The 21,488-nt window shown below is 38.8% G+C and overlaps 2 protein-coding genes across 2 annotated transcripts; both read left to right on the forward strand.

The window, feature by feature from the left end:
- The first annotated feature begins 5,160 nt into the window (after window positions 1–5,160).
- On the forward strand, window positions 5,161–12,170 carry dr1 (down-regulator of transcription 1). Its single transcript, XM_069150955.1, has 3 exons — window positions 5,161–5,998; window positions 6,129–6,292; window positions 10,939–12,170. Exons 1-3 carry the CDS (start codon window positions 5,779–5,781, stop codon window positions 11,083–11,085), a joined length of 531 nt encoding a protein of 176 aa, XP_069007056.1. The 5' UTR covers window positions 5,161–5,778; the 3' UTR covers window positions 11,086–12,170.
- Window positions 12,171–12,417: 247 nt separating this feature from the next.
- Window positions 12,418–15,880, forward strand: LOC138199137 (protein wntless homolog). The gene is made up of 12 exons (XM_069151085.1): window positions 12,418–12,523; window positions 12,701–12,964; window positions 13,065–13,189; window positions 13,276–13,431; window positions 13,522–13,658; window positions 14,417–14,585; window positions 14,674–14,771; window positions 14,856–14,923; window positions 15,017–15,156; window positions 15,296–15,379; window positions 15,503–15,668; window positions 15,780–15,880. The coding sequence occupies exons 1-12, from the start codon at window positions 12,418–12,420 to the stop codon at window positions 15,878–15,880; spliced, it is 1,614 nt and encodes a 537-aa protein (XP_069007186.1).
- The last annotated feature ends 5,608 nt before the right edge of the window (window positions 15,881–21,488 follow it).

Genomic DNA, 21,488 nt, shown 5'->3' on the forward strand with positions numbered 1-21,488 from the left:
GAAATTTGATACAAATTAATCCTACCAACCTAATGGGTCAAAACAATATGACAATTAAATGCGGACTATTAAATATCAGATCTCTCGTCTAAATCTCTGTTAGTAAATGACTTGATAACTGATCATCAGATTGATTTATTCTGTCTCACAGAGACCTGGCTGCAGCGGGAAGAATATGTTTGTATTAATGAAGCAACTCCTCTGAGTCATGTTAATTTATCATATTCCTCGAGATTCTGGCCGAGTAGGAGGAGTGGCAGCAATCTTCCACTCAAGTTTATCAATTAATCTGAGACCTAAATTTAGTCGTAATTTATTTGAAAGTCTGACTCTTAGTCTCTCACACCCAAATTGGAAAGTACAAAGACCGATTCTATTTGTTGTTGTTTATTGCTCACCTGGTCATTATTCAGAGTTTCTAAACTGAATTCTCTGACTTTTTATCTGAATTATGGCTGAGTTCAAATAAAGTGATGATAGTGGGTGACTTTAACATTCATGTTGACATGGACAATGACAGTCTCAGTTCCACTTTCAGCTCATTATTAGACTCTATTGGCTTTTCTCAGCATGTAAATAAACCCTGTCACCGTGGTAACCACACCCTCCATCTGGTTCTGTCGAAGGCATCTACGTTGACTTTAGTCCCACACAAGTGGATCATCTTGTGGAAAACACTGCAGCCTCTCTGCGCACAACCCAAAATAATGTTGCCCCTCTGCAGAAGAGAGTAATGAACCAGAGGAGGCTGTCTCCTTGGTACAATGACAATTGCGCTCTGCTAGGCAGGCGACTAGAAAGTTGGAAAGGAAGTGGTGTTCACTAATTTAGAAGAATTTTACCTAGACTGCAAGGATAGTCTAATATTATATAAGAAAGCTCTTCATAAGGCCAGGACTACATATTATTCATCATTAATAGAGGACAACAAGAACAACCCCAGGTTTCTTTTCAGCACTGTAGCCATGCTGACAAAGAGTCACAGTTCTGTTGAGCAGTCTATTCCTTCAGCTCTCAGCAGCAATGACATTATTAACTTCTTCACCAATAAAGTTCTCACTATGAGGGAGAGAATTGGGCAGACCATTCCAGTCACTGTCACTGATGTGTTGTTAAGCATAGCAGCCCTGAAAGCAACCATGGGACCAGATTTATACTTTGAACATTTCTGTCCCGTTGACCTCTCTGAGCTAACTACAATTATTTCTTCATCTGGATCATATACCTGTCTCTTGGATCCCATCCCAACTAAACTCCTCAAGAAAGTCTTCTCTTTAATTAGTACCTCCATATTAGATCAGATAAACCTATCTATTGTAACCGGCTATGTACTGCAGGCTTTTAAAGTGGCTGTAATTAAACCTTTACTTAAAAAGCCGACTCTTGATCAGCTGTTTTCGGAAACTACAGACCAATTTCCAACCTACCTTATATTTCTAAAATCCTGAAAAAAGTTGTTGCAAATTAACTTTGTAATCATTTACAAAGGAATGGTCTGTTTGAAGATTTTCAGTCAGTCTTTAGAGTACATTATAGCAAAGAAACCGCACTGGTGAAAGTTACTAATGATCTTCTAATAGCCTCAGATAATGGACTTGTCTCTGTACTTGTTCTTCTGGACCTCAGTACTGCTTTTGATACGATTGATCACACAAGTTTATTGCAGAGATTGGAAGATACGAGGATAAAAGGAACTGCATTAGACTGGTTCAAATCATACTTATCAGATAGATTTCAGTTGGTTCTCTTGCTGATTTACAAAGCTTTTCATGACCAGGCTCCATCTCATCCCAGAGATCTTATAGAACCATATCATCCCAGCAGAGCACTTCGCTCTCAGAACACTGGCCTACTTGTGGTTCCCAGAGTTTCCAAGAGTAGAATGGGAGGCAGACCTCTTTTGGAGATTTTTCTCCCTTAAAGGGTAGTTTTTCCCTCTTAGCTTATTTGGGAATTGTTGAATTGTTGGGTTTCTGTGACGACGTGTGTGCCAAACAAAATCTCCTGCACATACAATAACAACAAAACCCTGTGTGGTGGTGGGGTGTGGTTTGGCTCAGCTGCAGGAGGGACTGATTGGGGGAGTGGTTCAGAAAACGGTGCCTGGAAGGGGCTTTATTGGCCCAGCTGAATCAAATCCCTGATTGTCCCTCTCTTCTCTTTAAAAACCAAGTAGCAGGACACCAGAGGGGTTGAACTCCTGAGAAGACTGAGCAGCAGGCTGGCTGCAGCCTGTACGTGTGGTGTGTGCTCAGCTGCTCGGCAGGAGAGCATACAGTCATTTATATTGTTTGTGTTTTGAATAAACACGTCGGAACCTGTACTTTGGCTGGTTGTTGTTCGTTCATGCTGAAAGAACCCACAGTGATGGCAAGATGTTTGTCACACCCTGGTTTACAGTCAAACTCAGGCAGCTCTGTCAAGCCAAGGAGGAGGCCTACAGGAATGGGGACAGAGTCTTGTACAACAGGGCCAGGAACAAGGGACAAAGGAGATCAAGGCAGCTAAGAAGAGCTACTGAAAGGCTTAAAAACAGCTTTTATCCAATCACCCAGCATCAGTGTGGAAGACCTTGATGCACTTCAAGACACCATCCCCTGACACCGTGGAAAATCCCCAACTGGCTGACCACCTGAATTGGTCTTCCTGAAAGCCACTTTCACACCTCTCACCTACCCGGACATCAAGCAACCTCCTACTCCCCCTGTCCCCATGGTCTCTTCACCTGCACTTCAGATCTCTGCAGTTTGCCTACTGGGCAAACAGGTCGGTGGATGATGCAATAAACTTGGAACTGCACTACATACTGCAACAACTTGATTCCCCAGGGACATATGCACGGATCCTGTTTGTGGTCTTCAGCTTGGCGTTCAACACCATCATCCCAGACACCCTCCACTCCAAACTCTCCCAGGTCACCGTGCCAGTGTCCACCTATCAGTAGATCACAAACTTCCTGACTGAGAGGAAGTTTATGATCCACTTTCAATTGTGATTGTAATGAGAATTTGAATTTAATTTTTAATTGTTCAATTTAAAAAAATTTAAGAAAAAAATGCATATACATATTTGTGAAGGAATGTTCAATTCAATTTTTTTTATATAGTGCCAATTCACAACACGTTATTTCATGGCATTTAACACATTAAAGTCCTTACAGCAGAACTTTACAGCATTGTACAGAGAAACCCAACAATTCAACAATTCCCACATAAGCTAGAAGGGAAAAACTCCTCTTTAAGGGAGAAAACCTCCAACAGAGGGAAGGAAATACTCCCTCTTAACAGGAAGAAACCTCCGACAGAACCAGGCTCAGGGGTGGACGGCTATCTGCCTCAACCGGTTGGGGTGAGAGGAGAGCAGAGAGAGAAAAGGACAGCATAGAGATCCAAAAACATGAGCTGATGGTGGAGCCGGCAATCACAGACCAGAGATATGCAGCTCCATGGCCGGGACATCTGCAAAAGAAAGAACAGAAACTAGTTGGGCGACGGAAACCGTGTTGTGTTTGTAATTGGATTATGCAAGCTATTAACACAGCCTGATCTGGGATTGAGCTGTTTGTGAGCGTGCCTCACACCGCAAGGACTTTAACAAAGGTGACACTGCTTTAAAATGTTCTCTGTTATTCGGCAGAGAATGGAACATGATGGGATATACTATAAAACAATACAATAGAAATATTGTTTCTGTTTTGTTCAAACTCTGACAGGATGACAGGATGCAGAGAGATGGCCAATGGAAAAACCAAGGAATTTAGTGACAGTTTATGGAGAGTGCAGGGGGGAAAAAGAGTGGGAAAGAACCGAACCATTTGAAACAAAGGTTCTCCAAAAGATTTATACTTTGGATTCATGATATACAAAGTCAGAGAGTTCATACCAAAGACATTTGGGCATGTGACTAAGGTGTCAAAGGAAAGAAAAGATGTGCTTAGATGTAGTCAGGGACATGTGGGTAGAATGTGAATTCTTGAGGAGTGAGGTGGAAGTGCAACAAATTAGAATGAAGAAAAAAGTCTCGTATGGAGGGAGACAAGAGGAAAACCAGGCTAAGGAACATGGCTACAATAAAGGGTGAATAAACAGAATTTTTTTTTTAAACAGGACAAAACAAATATGTGGGAAGAGAAGAAAAAAAAAAAGGCGTGATGAATGCAACACCTCAATGGGACTCTCCATATAACAGGGAAACATCCAACAGTGCTTAGCAGTGTTGAGAACCACAAACAGTAAAACGTGTTGATTATGAAGGTATTTCTGTGTCTTTATTATGCAAGCAAAAACAACAGTTTTGGAAGCACATTTCTTACTGCAATCAAAAATTTAAGTTTGTCAGTAAAAATATATAAACTGAGCATATAAATATTTGCATTGCAAACAAATTTGCTCTGACAGTTTTGTTAGTTTTGGCTACAGAATTAAGAATTTTGCTTATGAAACTAGACTTTTTGGCTGCAAATTGAAACCTTTGTTTTCAAATCAAAAACCTACGAGTTGGGTTGGATGTAATGGGCGGGACATACAGGAGACTGAGTTTCTATTGGTCGATTGGCTGCCTCCGACAGCAGGGAACTGTGTTAAACTACATCAGAGACTGCTTAAATTATATAACTCTTTCCTGGTGAAATGCATTAAAAGTGATAACTCGGCTTTAACTTTGGTTATATTTCACGTTGTCAGTGCTGACCCCGTTTTTGAAAGCAAAGGTTTTGATTGAAAAAGCAAAGGTTTTAATTCTGTGACCAAAACTGTCAGAGCAAATTTGTTTGCACTGCAAATAAGTATATTCTCTTTATATATTTTTCCTTACGAACTTGATTTTATATTACAGTGAGGAATTTTCTTCCAAAATAACAGTTTTGGAAGAAAATTTCTCTCAGAGACAAAAAATACCTTCACATTGATTGGCTGCAGGACATTTTTTTTTTTTTTTTTTTTTTTTAAAGGCACATGCTTGAGTGAATTTCATGGTTAGGGGGGGAAGTAGCAGGAAATAATGGAGTGTGGTGGAAGTTAACAAGGCAGGAAATGCAGACAAAATTATTTGTTTGAAAACTGAGACTGGACGCTGTAGGATGTAACTAATTCCAGAAGATGGCAGTGCTGTATTTAGTTAGGATCGCTGCCGTTAAACACCAAAGAAGAAGAACACGCACTGTATCCATCCGGGTCTTTGTTTGACGTCGTATCCGGCCAAATATGAGCTAATGCTGGCCCAGAGTACAGCACTGTAAATTCATTTGTACTACCTTAACTTTGTCGAAAATGTCTGGCTTATTTATTGATGCAAAATAGAGCAATACGTTTTGTCGTGGTAATTCTCACTTTGTTCGTCGTCTCTCAAAGGGCCACTACTTAGTTACATCATGCAAGAAGCACTTCATTGTTAGCCTAGCTTTAGCCTTCACGTCCGCGTTGCGACAGGGAACGCAGCTACTAGCTAAGCATTTTTTTCCCCCAGTGTGTTGTGTGCTTTCTTAATTGTGCTTAAATCGTTTCTCGGATCTTTCGTTTTTCGGTCACACTCCGTGTAACAGCACCGGCTTGAAAGAAACGGCATCTCGTTTAGGTGAGCAGGCTCCTTTTTTTGGAGGAAACGTCCCCGTTGCTTCAGACCGTTTTCACTTCGTGTCGACGTACTTTGGGCTCCAGAAGGATCCTTTTCAACTACCGGTAACTATTTTCACCGATCAGTCAGTCAGTCAGGTACCGGACTTTCTGTTTTCTTTTTGTTGGGGGGTGGGGAGGGGGGTTGTGGTCGTTTGACTGCCGCGATATGGCTTCCTCCTCTGGAAACGACGACGACCTCACCATCCCGAGAGCAGCCATCAACAAAATGATCAAAGAAACGCTCCCCAATGTACGAGTGGCCAACGACGCGAGGGAGCTGGTGGTGAACTGCTGCACGGAGTTCATCCACCTCATCTCCTCAGAGGCCAATGAAATATGCAACAAGTCCGACAAGAAGACCATATCTCCCGAGCACGTCATCAATGGTGAGTCCTGGTCCATGTTTGGTTGCTGTCTTTAAATCTGTTGGGGGATACCGGGGGGGGGGGGTCCATCTCAGGTTTAAACTACCGAGAAAATTAATCCCACTTTCGCCTTGTGTTATTTCCATCACAGCCCTCGAGAGCCTCGGTTTTGCGTCCTACATCACAGAAGTGAAAGACGTCCTGCAGGAGTGTAAAACTGTAGCTCTGAAGAGGAGGAAGGCCAGCTCTCGACTGGAGAACCTGGGCATCCCGGAGGAAGAGCTCCTCAGGCAACAGCAGGAATTGTTTGCCAAGGTATGGTGAGAAAGAAAGAAAAACAAAACGCACATCCCTGTCAGTTGGATGTAGAGCCTGGGGTCTGGAAATCGCTGTGTTGGGAAATCAGAATCCGCTTCATTGGCCAGGTATGCAACGTGGAATTGGACTCTGGTTGTAGCTTCTCTCTCTCAGCGTGCAAAAAACAAAAACAGACAGACATAAATAGACATAAAACATAAATAAACATATAATATATAATTCAGTATGATAGTTTCAGCGCCAATAGCTTTGAAATACAGTCAGCTTTGCTACATGTGGCATGTAAGTGTGCAAAGCTTGTATTCATAAAAGACACACCAAGTAGAATATAAATGGCAAGAAATTACAAATGATGTTATAGTATAAGACCTTAAAATGACTGGAATCTTTCAAATTTGCATAGCAAACTCAGCCCAATCAACTTTGCTATATTCTGTATTACACTGGCAAATTACCTGCTGGACCATATTTGCAATAGCAACATGGATAACAAAGCTCCTTTGCGGTGTTCCATATGGTGTACTGATGTCCTAACACTCACTATTTTGGATGCATAAGTGCGTTCACACTTGACAAGGATGGAAACATGCAGTGCACTTACAAGTACCTGGAGGATGTGTGAAATGCTGGACACTTTTTTTTACACTGCAATCACATGCTGTGGTTATTTCCGGCAAGTACAGAACGGCAGTGTAGGGTTTGAGACAACACCACCCTGTAAAAATTCAAATATTACACAAATATGAGTCCTCACATGGAAGAGCACTATTTGTTAGTGTACAAAGGGAACTATGTAAGTATGAGGCTGAAATAAAGTGGGAAAAGATGAGGCTGTTGTTAACATCTACATTTTAATCAGATGTTTTATTAATATTACAAATAAAAGCAGAACTGATGTTACGATATATTAACTTAAAATACAACAACAAAAATTAACCTCCAAGGTCTATGACAACATCAGTAAGTGCATCACAAAAGCAAGGGTGTAGTTAATTAGCAAAAATCCATTGAACACTAGCTTGCTATAGGAAGAGCAGGACACAGTTCAATAGGGCTTTGTTGTAAATAACATACTTAATTTTTTTTTTTTATATTTGTAAGTTTTGCTGCCTCTTTCGGTCTTGATGAACCTGGTTAAACTGGGAATATTTCAGTTTATTTATAGTACCAGCATGATAATCGATAATGTCTTTATGAACCTTGTTCAAAAAAAGAAATCACAAGTATTTGGTAGTACCACCAAAAAAAAAAACAGTGCAGCGTTATTACTCACAACATTAAATTATCTTTTGTCTACTGGATCAAAAATTCAATGAGCCACCTCCAACCACCAAAAAAGACTGTTTACCTGCTAAAGTGGCGAAAATCTCTGGAGAACTTCTCCACTGGGTGTTTCCAACGTTTTTAAATCACACAAATAAGTCAATTTACTCTCAAACAAAATGAATACAGAAAATAAAAGTTTGAGCTGCCGTCGATCTTGAAGGCCAAATTTTGCTTCGTTTTCCAACTTCAATCAAATCTTGAACGTAAAGACATGTTTTTTTTCCTTCTAACTTGTCACTGCGTTTGAGTAACTGCTGCTTTTTTCAGTGTTTCTGTATTATGCCCTCACTGCTTCCCCAATGCAATTATGAAGATAGTTATTCAACTCCCCGCTAAAGACACTTAGGCGCGGTACGTATCTGAAACTGAAGCCGATAACACATTCTAATTATGAACCTTAAATTTGATATTTCCATTGATGATGCAGTCTGAAAGAATTCATGTCATGTCTTAAGAGATGTGTAATTTGATGTCTTCTCTTGTTACGACATTTCTTAGTGTGCAACAATGCACGTGTTAATCTATTTATAATACAATGGAGAGTTGTTACTGGGGATATAACATATCCATTGTTTAATAGATAATAATTTAAATATTTTTAAAATAGAGATGTGAATAGTCGGAATAATGCAAGACTGCCAGTAGTCTAAATACCAAATACAAAAGGTGAAAGTGATGATGAGTAGAATATATATATATGTATATACAGTGGGTACGGAAAGTATTCAGACCCCTTTAAATTTTTCACTCTTTGTTTCATTGCAGCCATTTGCTAAAATCAAAAAAGTTCATTTTATTTCTCATTAATGTACACTCAGCACCCCATCTTGACAGAAAAAAACAGAAATGTAGGAATTTGTGCAAATTTATTAAAAAAGAAAAACTGAAATATCACATGGTCATAAGTATTCAGACCCTTTGCTGTGACACTCATATTTAACTCACATGCTGTCCATTTCTTCTGATCCTCCTTGAGATGGTTCTACTCCTTCATTGGAGTCCAGCTGTGTTTAATTAAACTGATTGGACTTGATTAGGAAAGGCACACACCTGTCTATATAAGACCTTACAGCTCACAGTGCATGTCAGAGCAAATGAGAATCATGAGGTCGAAGGAACTGTCCAAGGAGCTCAGAGACAGAATTGTGGCAAGGCACAGATCTGGCCAAGGTTACAAAATAATTTCTGCAGCACTCAAGGTTCCTAAGAGCACAGTGGCCTCCATAATCCTTAAATGGAAGAAGTTTGGGACGACCAGAACTCTTCCTAGACCTGGCCGTCCAGCCAAATTGAGCAATCGTGGGAGAAGAGCCTTGGTGAGAGAGGTAAAGAAGAACCCAAAGATCACTGTGGCTGAGCTCCAGAGATGCAGTAGGGAGATGGGAGAAAGTTCCACAAAGTCAACTATCACTGCAGCCCTCCACCAGTCGGGGCTTTATGGCAGAGTGGCCCGACGGAAGCCTCTCCTCAGTGCAAGACATATGAAAGCCCGCATAGAGTTTGCCAAAAAACACATGAAGGACTCCCAGACTATGAGAAATAAGATTCTCTGGTCTGATGAGACCAAGATTGAACTTTTTGGTGTTAATTCTAAGCGGTATGTGTGGAGAAAACCAGGCACTGCTCATCACCTGCCCAATACAATCCCAACAGTGAAACATGGTGGTGACAGCATCATGCTATGGGGGTGTTTTTCAGCTGCAGGGACAGGACGACTGGTTGCAATTGAAGGAAAGATGAATGCGGCCAAGTACAGAGATATCCTGGAAGAAAACCTCTTCCAGAGTGCTCTGGACCTCAGACTGGGCCGAAGGTTCACCTTCCAACAAGACAATGACCCTAAGCACACAGCTAAAATAACAAAGGAGTGGCTTCGGAACAACTCTGTGACCATTCTTGACTGGCCCAGCCAGAGCCCTGACCTAAACCCAATTGAGCATCTCTGGAGAGACCTGAAAATGGCTGTCCACCAACGTTCACCATCCAACCTGACGGAACTGGAGAGGATCTGCAAGGAAGAATGGCAGAGGATCCCCAAATCCAGGTGTGAAAAGCTTGTTGCATCATTCCCAAGAAGACTCATGGCTGTTCTCGCTCAAAAGGGTGCTTCTACTCAATACTGAGCAAAGGGTCTGAATACTTATGACCATGTGATATTTCAGTTTTTCTTTTTTAATAAATTTGCACAAATTTCTACATTTCTGTTTTTTTCTGTCAAGATGGGGTGCTGAGTGTACATTAATGAGAAATAAAATGAACTTTTTTGATTTTAGCAAATGGCTGCAATGAAATAAAGAGTGAAAAATTTAAAGGGGTCTGAATACTTTCCGTACCCACTGTACATATGTATGTATATATATATATATATATATATATATATATATATATATATATATATATATATATATGTGTCTATACTGGGTAGTCGCAGGAAGTGACATACATAGCACCATAATAAAGTGCTTATTTACTTCCAGTAAGATGGATGGATACTACTCTGCAGGAAGTCACTATTTTTGGCTTGAAAAACTTAATGATGTAATCTTTACAATGTGATGGTATTGTAAAAGTGAAATTACAAATAAAATCATTTGAATGACTATACCTTTTTACAATATCAATAACACTAACATCTATCTATCTATATAGTTGTATGTTGAAATATGTGAAGTGTGTGTGTGTATGTATATTTATATTTATGTATATATGTGTATGTATATATATATATATACATATATACATATATATAAACATATATGTGTGTGTATATATATATTTATTTATTTATATATATATATATATAAAAATTATTTATATATAGATATTTATGTATATATGTAAATATATATACATAAATTATTTATATATATATTTATTCATATATATATTTATTTATATGTATAGATATATATATATTTATATATATATACATTTTCATTAGGTCGAGGCTTGATTAGTGTGATAAATTCCTCTTCTTTACTGATTGGGTGTTAAAAGAACAAAGTTACTGGCAGTGAAAACCAGCGGGTGGTGTTCATTACCAAACCATCTGGTGCCATTTATAAACTATAAACGGCCAGTGACATAAATTGGGACCCTTTGGTCCTTCGTAAGCTAGAGTGACCGGGTGACCGTTTGAAAGAAGCACAGCCCTGAGCAGAATCCCACGACTTGCCACTGAATGAGCTCCGCAGGCTCACGTGAAGCGTACAAGAGTGGATGCAAGCACTCAAAACGGGTTATATAACGCAACCTCAAGGAATATCGATACAAACGATGTCGTTTTGTCTTCATGTCCCTCTCATCTGTCCCTGCAGGCACGGCAGCAGCAGGCAGAGCTCGCCCAGCAGGAATGGTTGCAGATGCAGCAGGCTGCTCAGCAGGCACAGATGGCAGCAGCATCTGCCAGTGCTGCCCAACAGGCTGGTTCCTCTCAAGATGAAGATGAAGAGGATGACATGTGATCCCAGGACACTGTTCAACTTGTCCAAATCCCTTTTCCTGGGATAGCGTTGGCACGCAAATCTTCCAGTGCTGTCATCGGCAGAGACATGAGACGTGTTTGACTGCCAGTGTACATCAAGTGAAACATGGAAGATGCACATTTGGAACAGACAATGAAGAGAAAGAATGAAGGGGGATTTCAGGAAAGCCACATGTTCAGATACCAGTACCTGAAAATGATTTTGAATAAAAAAAGGCTGTTAATGACGTTTTTTATTAATCTCATCTGCCCCCCTTTCTTTTTAGTTGCTTCTTATGTCTTGATATTATGTTGCAATTTGTAGTTTTCTCGATGCGTTGTGGACACACTGAAGGCAGATGCTGTCTGGCATATGTTGGTGTATTTTGCAGCAAGTGTTTGCTCCTTCAGTACCAGTTTATGTCACCCATACTGCTCGATCGCATTCAGTGGTTTAGGAGAACTGCTCGTGAACGATTCCAGGGCATCCGATTCCTCCTTTCTTGGTGTTTGACAGTGATTTTTTTTTTTTACAGAAAGGGTTTTCTCCACCCCCTCTTTGGTATATTTGTTCAACCGTGTTTGATCGTTCAAGGGGTTGTGAATATAGTTGTTTTTTTTCTTTTTCTGTTAAATAGAAAAATAAATGGACATTGTTTAATTTTAGCTCATTCAGATACTTTATGTTGCATTTTTTGTTCTACCTTGAACCACCCACAGTATTGGTGATTAGCTACACCTTTGAGAAACTGAATATTTTTGTCTCATAGAACCAAAGATAGAAGACAGATTAACAGCCCAGAGTTTGTGGTTTTTTTTAAAAGGTGTAGGTGCTACTGTGATTCTAATCACTGACTCAAGATCAGTGGAAACAATGTTAAGGATTATTAACCTATAACTTTGTAAAATGCTTTGATATCCAGGCTGAATTTGTTATTTCCCCTCTACTGAGGTGCAGTATCAAACATTTGCATTGTGACTGGTCAATTCTCAGTGTAAAGACAAGTAACCTAGTTGTAATACACATTCACTTGCCTATGCTACAAAGTTGTATTCTTTAAGCAATAAAGGAATCATGTTTTATAAGACCGTTGTTCTGTTCTCTTTAACCAACTAAATGTGTAATGGTTACACACACATACACATTCACATACACTCGTACACATTCACACACACACACACACACACACACACCCTTGTGTGCTTGTGCTGTTTGACAGTGATGTCTGATGTATCCCAAAGGACAGTCAGATGTGAGCAGGTAGACCAGCTAGACTGGAAGACTTACTGTAGCTTGTCAGGACCACATATTTGCCCCAAATTATCTCTGGACATGGCAGGAGCAATCATCGAGACCATGAGCACTAAAAAGTTGCTTTTATTTGGTTTCTTTGTTCTTCTTTTCCAAGTTTTTTCCATCATGGTTGGAGCATTAATTGGTAAGTGGGCATATTTTATTAATACTTGTTAGTTCAATTGCAGTAATGTAGGCAAGTCTAAGATGTTTTTTTGTTGTGTTGAAAGCGCATTAAACCAACTGCAACAAAACAAGCTTTTTCTACACTTAAAAAATAAAAATAGCCTAAACAACATGTCTTTGATCTGCTTTGCCATAGCTCCCAGTCCCACCAGTGCCATCCGCTACTTGGCCACCAAATGCATTAATCGCCACAGGACACGTATCTGGCTCATGCCGTGGGGTTCAAATCGATGCCAGCAGGTCCATAGTTTTGACGAACCTTTAGCAAAAACTCTGGATCCCAATGACATTGTCTTTGCTGTGCACGTACCTCTTCCCAACAGGGAGATGAGCCCCTGGTTTCAGTACATCCTGGCTGTTCTGCAGTTTGACATTGCATTCAAAGTGATAAATCAGATGGGTAAGATGATGGCTAGTCTATGTCAGAAAGGTAAATAATGTATTTCTCGGGTGCTGTTGTTTCCACTCTAATAAACTGATTCATGTCCCTGTCTGTGTAGAAGATGATGTTATCATCACTATTGATGCTCGCCTGGCATACAGGGATGATATGATGTCTGACTGGACCACCAAATTTCACTCAGTGGAACAAAGACTGCTCCGCTGCATATTTGCAATCCCTAAGGTTAAACCTGCGTGACAGCATTTAATACATGCAAATAAATAATATTTACATCTCTGTCTGCTTAGTAATCTCCATGTTTTTTGCAGACATATGAAAACGAAGGTCGCTTTTATCACTGTGATTCCATACCATTCGTGGAAATGGGAAGTGTGGCCCATAAATACTTTTTAATTAACCTACGCTTGCCAGTGAATGACACGGTGAATGTTGGCATTGGAGAAATAAAGGACATCCATTTGGTGGTGAGTTATGTTTTAATTTCCATTATATGTTTTATTTGAATGACATTCCAGAAGCAAATGTCACACTCAAATATTCGGCCTCATCATAAGGGCATCCACCAGAATGGAGGCTTCACTAAAGTGTGGATCAGCATGAAGACTGTGTTCAGTCCCTGGATATTTGTGGCAACAGCTTGGTACTGGCACCGGATCAGCCTCATGGCGAGACCTCCAGTTCTTTTGGAAAAGTATGTCCCAGTAAGGAAAAACGGCTCAATGTATTTACAAAACCAACTGCTTTGTCTTCGAGACATGAGTAACATGTAGAAACATAAAGAATAGTGATCAATTTCAGCATTAAAGGTACAAACATCTTGAACCCCAAAGGTTTTTAAACATGTGATTAACATTGGAATGTATAATATCTATACATAATCATTTATAAGACTAGTTGGTTGATATCTATCTATCCTGCTGTTGGTAAACCTGCTGTGTGGCCAGGGTAAAACAAGTTGAATCTGCACTCCTAACAGTTAAGAACCTTTATTTTATCATAACATTATTATTATTATTTTTATTTTTTTTAGTTAATATGGAACATTTTGTGACTCCAAAGAGTTCTTGCCTGTGGCTTTAGATACTTCATTGTTGACTGAACACACCATGTTTTTTTTTTAAAAGGCAGCATAGTTATACAACACAGCTCCATCATTTTTAAGCTGTAGTGCATTTCAGGCGTTTTTAGTCTCTCAATGAGAACTTAAAACTGCAGGCAAGCCTTCTGGCATACTTTTAAAAGGTATATAATGCTTCAGTGGCATGTGGCTGAGCAGTGGAATTAAAACCGCTCGATCTTAAGTGCATAACTGCCTAGAACTAGGTCAATATTCTGCCTGCAGCCTAGGAGCATAGGGTTATTTGTCTTTTAGAGCAGATATAAATCAGGTGTCTTCTTTCTGTTGAGTAGTAGTTTGGCTGTTTATGAAATGCGTTTTTCCGTGTTTAGGGTGATTTTTGCTCTGGGCATTGCGATGACCTTCCTGAACCTGCCGGTGGAGTGGCTGTCTTTGGGCTTTGAGTGGCCCTGGATGCTGCTGTTTGAAGATGCCCAACAGGGAGCATTCTACTCTGCACTCTTCTGTTTCTGGATCATCTTTTGTGGTGAACACCTCATGGTTAGCATTTCATTCTTGCTCTTAACGGTACTTTTCTTTACACTTTTCTTCTAGTTAATGCTCTTTCTTTCAACAACAAACCCCTTAGGACCAAAGTCAGAGGAATCATCTCTCAGCGTACTGGTGGCAGGTTGGGCTTGTGTTGTTTGGCTCGTCTATCCTACTTATATTTGACCTGAGTGAAAGGTAAACACTTATTTTTTTTTATGTCTGGTGTATTACTGTTGTATCTTTATTTAAAGAAGTAATCCGCTTTCTCTCTTACTGTAGGGGGGTTCATTTAAGCAATCCTTTCTACACTGTATGGGCATCAGAATTTGGCTCAAAGGTTGCAGTATCCTTCAAATGTTTATACTGTACTATAAACATTCACATAGACAAGGATCTGTCAGTGCCATTCATGTTTAATCCTTAACTATCATCACATATTACCTTTATTATTGTGGCTGGGATTTCCGTTTGTCTGTACTTCGTCTCCCTGTGTCACATGGTGTGTTGTGTGTTCAGGAACATTGGTGGAAAAATACAACAGCTTCCTTCAATGCCAGAGGCTCGGCGACTGCGCTATAAGGTTTGATTTGTTTAACATAATATAATTTAACATTTGACTCACGAAAGATATGTATAAAACTATTGGCCGGTTAACAACCTTTATGAAACATATGAAATAATAGTCTGGCTACTATTTCTTCTCTTTCTTGTTTTGGCAGGGTATAATCTTCAGGTTTAAGTTTTTGATGCTGGTAACTCTAGCATGTGCAGCTATGACTGTCATCTTTGTCCTCTTAAATCAAGTAAGCATCATTAAGCCTTAATGAACAAACCTTAACCACTGGGTTTATCATAATTATTTTATTATTTACTGTTTTGACAATTTTGTGTTTAAAAATCATTCCGATTGTTTTTATTTTTACTAGGTCAGTGAAGGTCACTGGCACTTGGCAGGCTACATTCTTCAAGTCCACAGTGCCTTTATCACCGGAATCTATGGCATGTGGAACCTTTACGTCTTCACCATCATCTTCCTCTATGCTCCTTCACACAAGTACAACAGCAACAAGTCAGGAGACTTTCAGCATACAGGTGTGAAACAGTTCTACTGGTTAGTTCCAATCTCTCTGAATAAATGAAAAGAGACATAATATGCCAAACATGTTCCATCACAAGAGCTGTTTGTTTAACATTGTGTTATAGATATGACAAAGAAGCCAGAAAATCAAGAGACACAGTTGACATATGGACAGCAGGGCCCAACAGAGGCCTACAGGATCACTGGGAAGGTGGCTGAGAAGTAACTGCCAGGCTTTGTGTAGTTGATCAGACCTGTATGTGTGTATTGTTTTCACTATAAGCTGTAAATTTAGCTAATGCTGTAACTTTTAAAGTTGTAAAAAATAAAATAAAAACCACAGGAAGATATAATATGAGGAACTAAAACTTTATTACACAAAAGCAGATTATCTGGCAGTTCACCACTCAGAGACTCCAAAGCCGTTAATTGAAACTTTGCTCAGGAATATGAGAAAATGTATTGATAATTAAAACACGACATTAGTTAGATGACACACCAACAGGAACCGACAGCATTTTCTTTTTACCTTAGGCACCCCCTGAATATCACAATATCAATAAAGCCTCCCAGAGTATTATAATGCAAGTTTGTTGCTTTAAGCATGTGCTAAAACACAGCAGTTGGCATGACATCAATACAATAGTCTATGTATTTGCTTGGTATTTTATATAAGTGGATAGTTTTTTTCTGAGGTTATTTTTCTTCTTTTTTTGTATTTACAGTCCAGAAAAGTACTTGCACAGTCACAGAATATCATTATTTATGCTCTATGCTTCAGCACATTTAGTCTGAAACTAAATAGGGGGAGAACTGGGTAAATTGGGCCAAATTGTATATGAGGCACCCTAAAAGTGAGACAATGACAGCAGTGCCTCCAACTAAAATATGTTCAGAAATGTCAAGGTGTGATGCATCCCTGGGAAAAATTGCTTTGGATCTAAAATTAACATTCAAAATATGATGAAAAATATATATATATATATAAAAAAAGTGGTTCTTAGCTCAACTTGCCCTTTGTGAGGTGTGAGTTGAGTCTAGGCAGAAGATAAGTTGGGCCACATGGGAGTAAATTGTGCTACTGATTATGTTGAAGTAATACTGAACATTTCCATCTCCAAAAATGCTGTATCAAAGCAAAATAAATTCAATAGAGGTTGCCACATTTGTGAAAACTGAAATAGCTTGTAATGTAGAGCTGAAAAGAGAATTGATGGTTATACTTGGACACAATTGTACCTGTGGAATAATGTAATCATTTACTTCAATAGTACTTTGATAATAATAGTAATCATAACTGTGGGAACTGGCTCTACTTCCTCTAGGCCTATTGGCTCAAATTACCCTCCTGCCCAATGCCATTTTAACAAAACTGTGTGGAAACCATAAGCCCTTATAACACAGTGCCCAAATTGCAAGGATTTAAAAGTATCTTGTGACTTGCCCTCTAAATGTTTCTACGGCGACATAGGTGGAGAGTTGCCTGCATATCAGAGAGATATAAAAGGTAGCTGGTTTGGGTACCACTCCATCTGTCAAACATATCAGTGTTATGTCTTGTGGAACTGACACAAAGCCAATATAGCCACAAGCAGCAATGATCGGGGTCCACGCAAATTGCACACAGTAGAAGACAAGAAGCACATGAATGCAAATCACATAATACACACATGCAGAAGATGTCCTGAAAAAAAAAATCAGCTCTGTCGGCTGTAGGAGTAATTTAGTGTAATTTTTTGAAGTTTGGATTGTGAAACTGCTCGACATTTAGAATTGTGAAAATAGCTTTGAGGGGAAATAATTGAGGTCCAAGCTGATTGGTGGAGTAGTGGTTAGCACACAGCCTGACAGCACAAACAGGGTTCGAGTTTTTTTTTTACTTTTTCCATTCTTACAAAAGCATATACTTTACATAATTATATATTGTCTTCTGCTGCCACCCTCAAAATGTATTCATGGCATTTGTTGTTCAGACAGAAATCCAAGAAATTGGTAAATATCAAATAAAATGTGAATAATTTACAAATGGTAAAAAAAAAGAAAAGTTGAATCTTTCAAGTAAAGTAACAATAAAGCTGATTTTAAAAAGCATTTTTACAGAGCGGGATATGAACCTCTGACATTTCACCATTGGCCTTGCTGACTGTGCCTTGAGGATCAATGAAGTTATTTCATTTTTGGTTGTTATTTTATATAAATTTTGTACCTGTTTGTGTCATAGCTAAAAATCTAAATGCTAACATCAACCAATAACAAAAATCTCTCAATCTGACTAGCTATGTGCAAACTAGGTTCTCAACAAACTTGCACTTACATGCTGTCTGTCTCTGATAGATGCAAAAAAAATAAAATTTTTGGTTTAGTGTTTGTACCATTCATTTTTGAGTTTATGCTTCTGGTTTTGTATATCATTTGTTTGTGTTGGTTTATCAGTTTGTGATTTGTTGTTGGGTTTTGGTTGAGTATCAGTGTGTGGGCATTTTGTGTTTGATTTTGAATTCACACCTTCTACCTTTAGCGTGACTCAAACTCCCAACCTTGTGAAGTCATTTCTTGCTCTGAAGCGGCGTTCGTAGATCACTGGACTATCTTCAGTGCTGAAGAGTGACCAGCAGCAGAGAAATTGGAACATGAAACAGAGTTCACACAGAGATCAGCACTGCAGTAGTGCAGAGGAGGTGGAGGCAGACAGAGGTTTGTTATGACGAGGAGTCACTTCACCTACAGTTGCAGGTAGATATACGTTTGTTTTCTGCTGGAAAAGGTTTATCACACCTGAGTGCAGGTGCAGCTTCCCAATGACTTTGTGGACAGGTGGGTTAGCTCAACAGGTTAAGATGCTACTTTGAAAAGTGGGGATTGATGGTTAAAATTCTACCTTAACAAATTAATGGTGAGTGAACTTTTTGTGAAGTTTAATCAAATGTTTGGGGAAATAAATGTTTTTGCCCATATAGTACATATTGGACAAGTACAAAAAGGAATATGTTGAATATCACTGCAGACTCACCATTTGACCAAACTGAACCCCTTTGAAAATGATATCTCCTATCGAAAAAATGTCTGTGTCGGTTTTGGTAGCATTTGAATAAAGATTTGTGGAGGTATACATGTTCATTGATTTTGCATATTTAACAAATACAATGACGGACTTCTAAATTGATCAAATGTTGCAGTGAGCCAAAGTTTTGACAATTTATCTTTCAGCAGGACAACAATCGAAAACATACGGTCAAAGATATCAGAGAGCTTTTCAGAGAAAAGAAGTGGAATAGTCTCATCTGTCCTAAACAGTCAGCCGATCTATATTCGTTGCAGTCAACCTGCTAAAGACAAGACTAAAGCAGAGTAAAGCAAGTTGAGAGCATTCACAAAGAGGCAACATGGCAGCACCCAGAACATATTCCTGCTGTCAGAATACAGAAGAGTTATTTGCTAAATCAATAAAAAGATTTGAGAAAGAAAGAATATAGAAGAGTAACAAACAACCTCTTCATCATAAACCAAAACCAGAACAAAATGGATCAATATTTTTGTACACAAATGAAATAATTAATTGCTGAATAACCATTTATTATTTATCATTATAAAGAATTTCTTTCAGTTTTTACCTTCTTTTCAGGCCTCATTATTCATTTCAGGCTTCGTACAGCCACAGTCTCATTCACCTATAAGATAAGTCCAGCCTTTAAGTAAACTGAGAGACAAAGATGGTAAAAAGTCTAAAAATACTTAGAGCCTAATTTATTCAGATTTCAGTCAGAAAATTAATGTTGAAAAAAAATTAGGTACAGAATTAGGATTTTACTGTAAAAGGCAGAGGGGTAGAAGCATATGTAACAATTTCCTCCACATAGTGGCAGTACTGGACAGTCTATCATTTTGTCTCTCTTAAATTTGACATAACCCTTCATTACTGTAGTCCAATAAATGGTTGATCAAATTACTAACTTTGATATAGTATTCAAAATCCTTTTCTTTGTTCTTATTTGGTCATACAATTGAATCAGAGTCCGTCCCATGACTTTTACTGTACATGTGCTCCTTTTGCAATTGTGTTGGTGTTTTAATGCAACAATCCTTCATGTGTCCTGTCAGTGACCCATCGCTCTGGTACATTATCTCAAAGAACTGTCTATTTGTTAATTATCAGCATACAGTTCTGCATGCAAAGTTATATTTTCCACATTCACGTATAGTATGAATACAACACAATAAACCTCATGCTTCTTTTCCATAAATTGGAAAAGAATGGGGGCAGGATAATCAAATTAAGAGATCTGAATAAAGTAAAATACAATTTGGAGGGAAACCCCTCAATCGAATAGTAGGCACAACAAATAAAAACCTTTTTAAACCGTTTTAGGTCAAAACAAGAGTTTAGTGCATACAACTGACTTTTAGTTGAATACAGAATGCAAGTAAAATAGTGACCCTACTGATGTAAAACAGAAACAGAAACTTGCAGGCCATTTTGCATTTGGTGGAAATGATTAACTGTCCAATCAACTGCATATTTATAACACCAGTTTGTAGTCATAACTACGTAACAGAAAAGTTTCAGGTATAGGATTATTACTGGAAACAGAAGACCTGGGCGTAAGTGTCGGGAGGAATGAAAGTTCCAAGTGTCACAGTGTGTGTTTCGATGATTAGGTTGCAGTTTACACATTTACAACCTTATTGTTACACCCAAGGGAGATCTCCGGCCTCTTCAGGAATGTACTCCATCCCGTGTCATAGGCATCTGCTCATATATGGGTATCTTCCTTCTTTCCCTTTTTTCTGTCATGCAACACATACTACGCTTTGATAGAAGCAGAGGTTAAATTTTTTTAATGCATTAAGACCTTTTGTTTTCGTCCACTGCTGTGTTCTTCAGTTCCCTGCAACTACAGTGTAATCTGTGCTGTTTGTAAAAATAAACCTTAGACTAACAGAGGTTTACGTTCTAAATTTAATTTATGTACCTTCTGGGAATTTAAACCAAGATTGGTGTGCACCGGATGGCCTTCAGATGCCCTGGATGCATACAGATACCACTTTAGATTAGCTGTCCTATCTACACTGCAATAAACACATGATGGCTTTGAAATAGGACCAACAGCTTCATCAAGTTTTTGCAACACGGCAAACCAAGTATTACAGAAAGTGCTGGGGCTCCTCCAGCCACTGGATTCTAGTTTTGTTGTTGTTGTTGTTGTTCACCTGGAGAAATATTTACAATGGGATCCACATGCATTGGATTAATACTATAAACGTATTAAGCAGTTTATTCGCAAAGGAGCATTTCTAATGTTAACATTAGCCAACCTCATGCCTACATGAAACCATTTTCCTGCATGAATTATTACTGCAGTTTCTCCTATATAATCACTATAGCCCTCTGGCACCCAATAACACTCATAATCCTGAGAGGATATATCCTCTGACTTTCCTCTTCTGCTAGCACAAGATTAAAATTTTTGTTTGTTAATAAAATGTGTGCAATAACTTTGACCATCAAAAAGAAAGTTGAACAATTCAGTTTTATGTTTTACAGGGAGCTGCACAAAGTCTGATAAAAGTTGTGCCTGAAAGTACAAGTTTGAAAATGAAAACAGTCGAGAGGTTTTTGCGCTCCCCACAAGGAGCCAGGCTACACTCAACATTAATGTCAAATTTGGAACAGATTCATGTCCTTTAGAGGATGAATTCTAGAGATTTATCAATCCCCTGGTATTTCCTCTTGCGCCACTACAAGGCAAAGGTTTCCTTGACAGATTTGAAAACATTAAACATTTTTGTGCATTATGCTATGACTTTAGTGAATCCCAGACCCTCCTCTTTACCCT

Source organism: Embiotoca jacksoni, unplaced genomic scaffold (genome assembly GCF_022577435.1).
Source record: "Embiotoca jacksoni isolate LCO1_2020_lvr unplaced genomic scaffold, fEmbJac1.0.p SCAF_16, whole genome shotgun sequence".
Lineage (NCBI taxonomy): Eukaryota > Metazoa > Chordata > Actinopteri > Embiotocidae > Embiotoca > Embiotoca jacksoni.

Coding starts and splice junctions, on each gene's coding strand:
- dr1 (XM_069150955.1), top strand. CDS start 5,779: ATGGCTTCCTCCTCTGGAAACGACGACGACCTCACCATCCCGAGAGCA. Junction 5,999..6,128: donor TCCCGAGCACGTCATCAATG/GTGAGTCCTGGT, acceptor TTTCCATCACAG/CCCTCGAGAGCCTCGGTTTT. Junction 6,293..10,938: donor AGCAGGAATTGTTTGCCAAG/GTATGGTGAGAA, acceptor CTGTCCCTGCAG/GCACGGCAGCAGCAGGCAGA.
- LOC138199137 (XM_069151085.1), top strand. CDS start 12,418: ATGGCAGGAGCAATCATCGAGACCATGAGCACTAAAAAGTTGCTTTTA. Junction 12,965..13,064: donor CAAAGTGATAAATCAGATGG/GTAAGATGATGG, acceptor CTGTCTGTGTAG/AAGATGATGTTATCATCACT. Junction 15,380..15,502: donor TCTTTGTCCTCTTAAATCAA/GTAAGCATCATT, acceptor TATTTTTACTAG/GTCAGTGAAGGTCACTGGCA.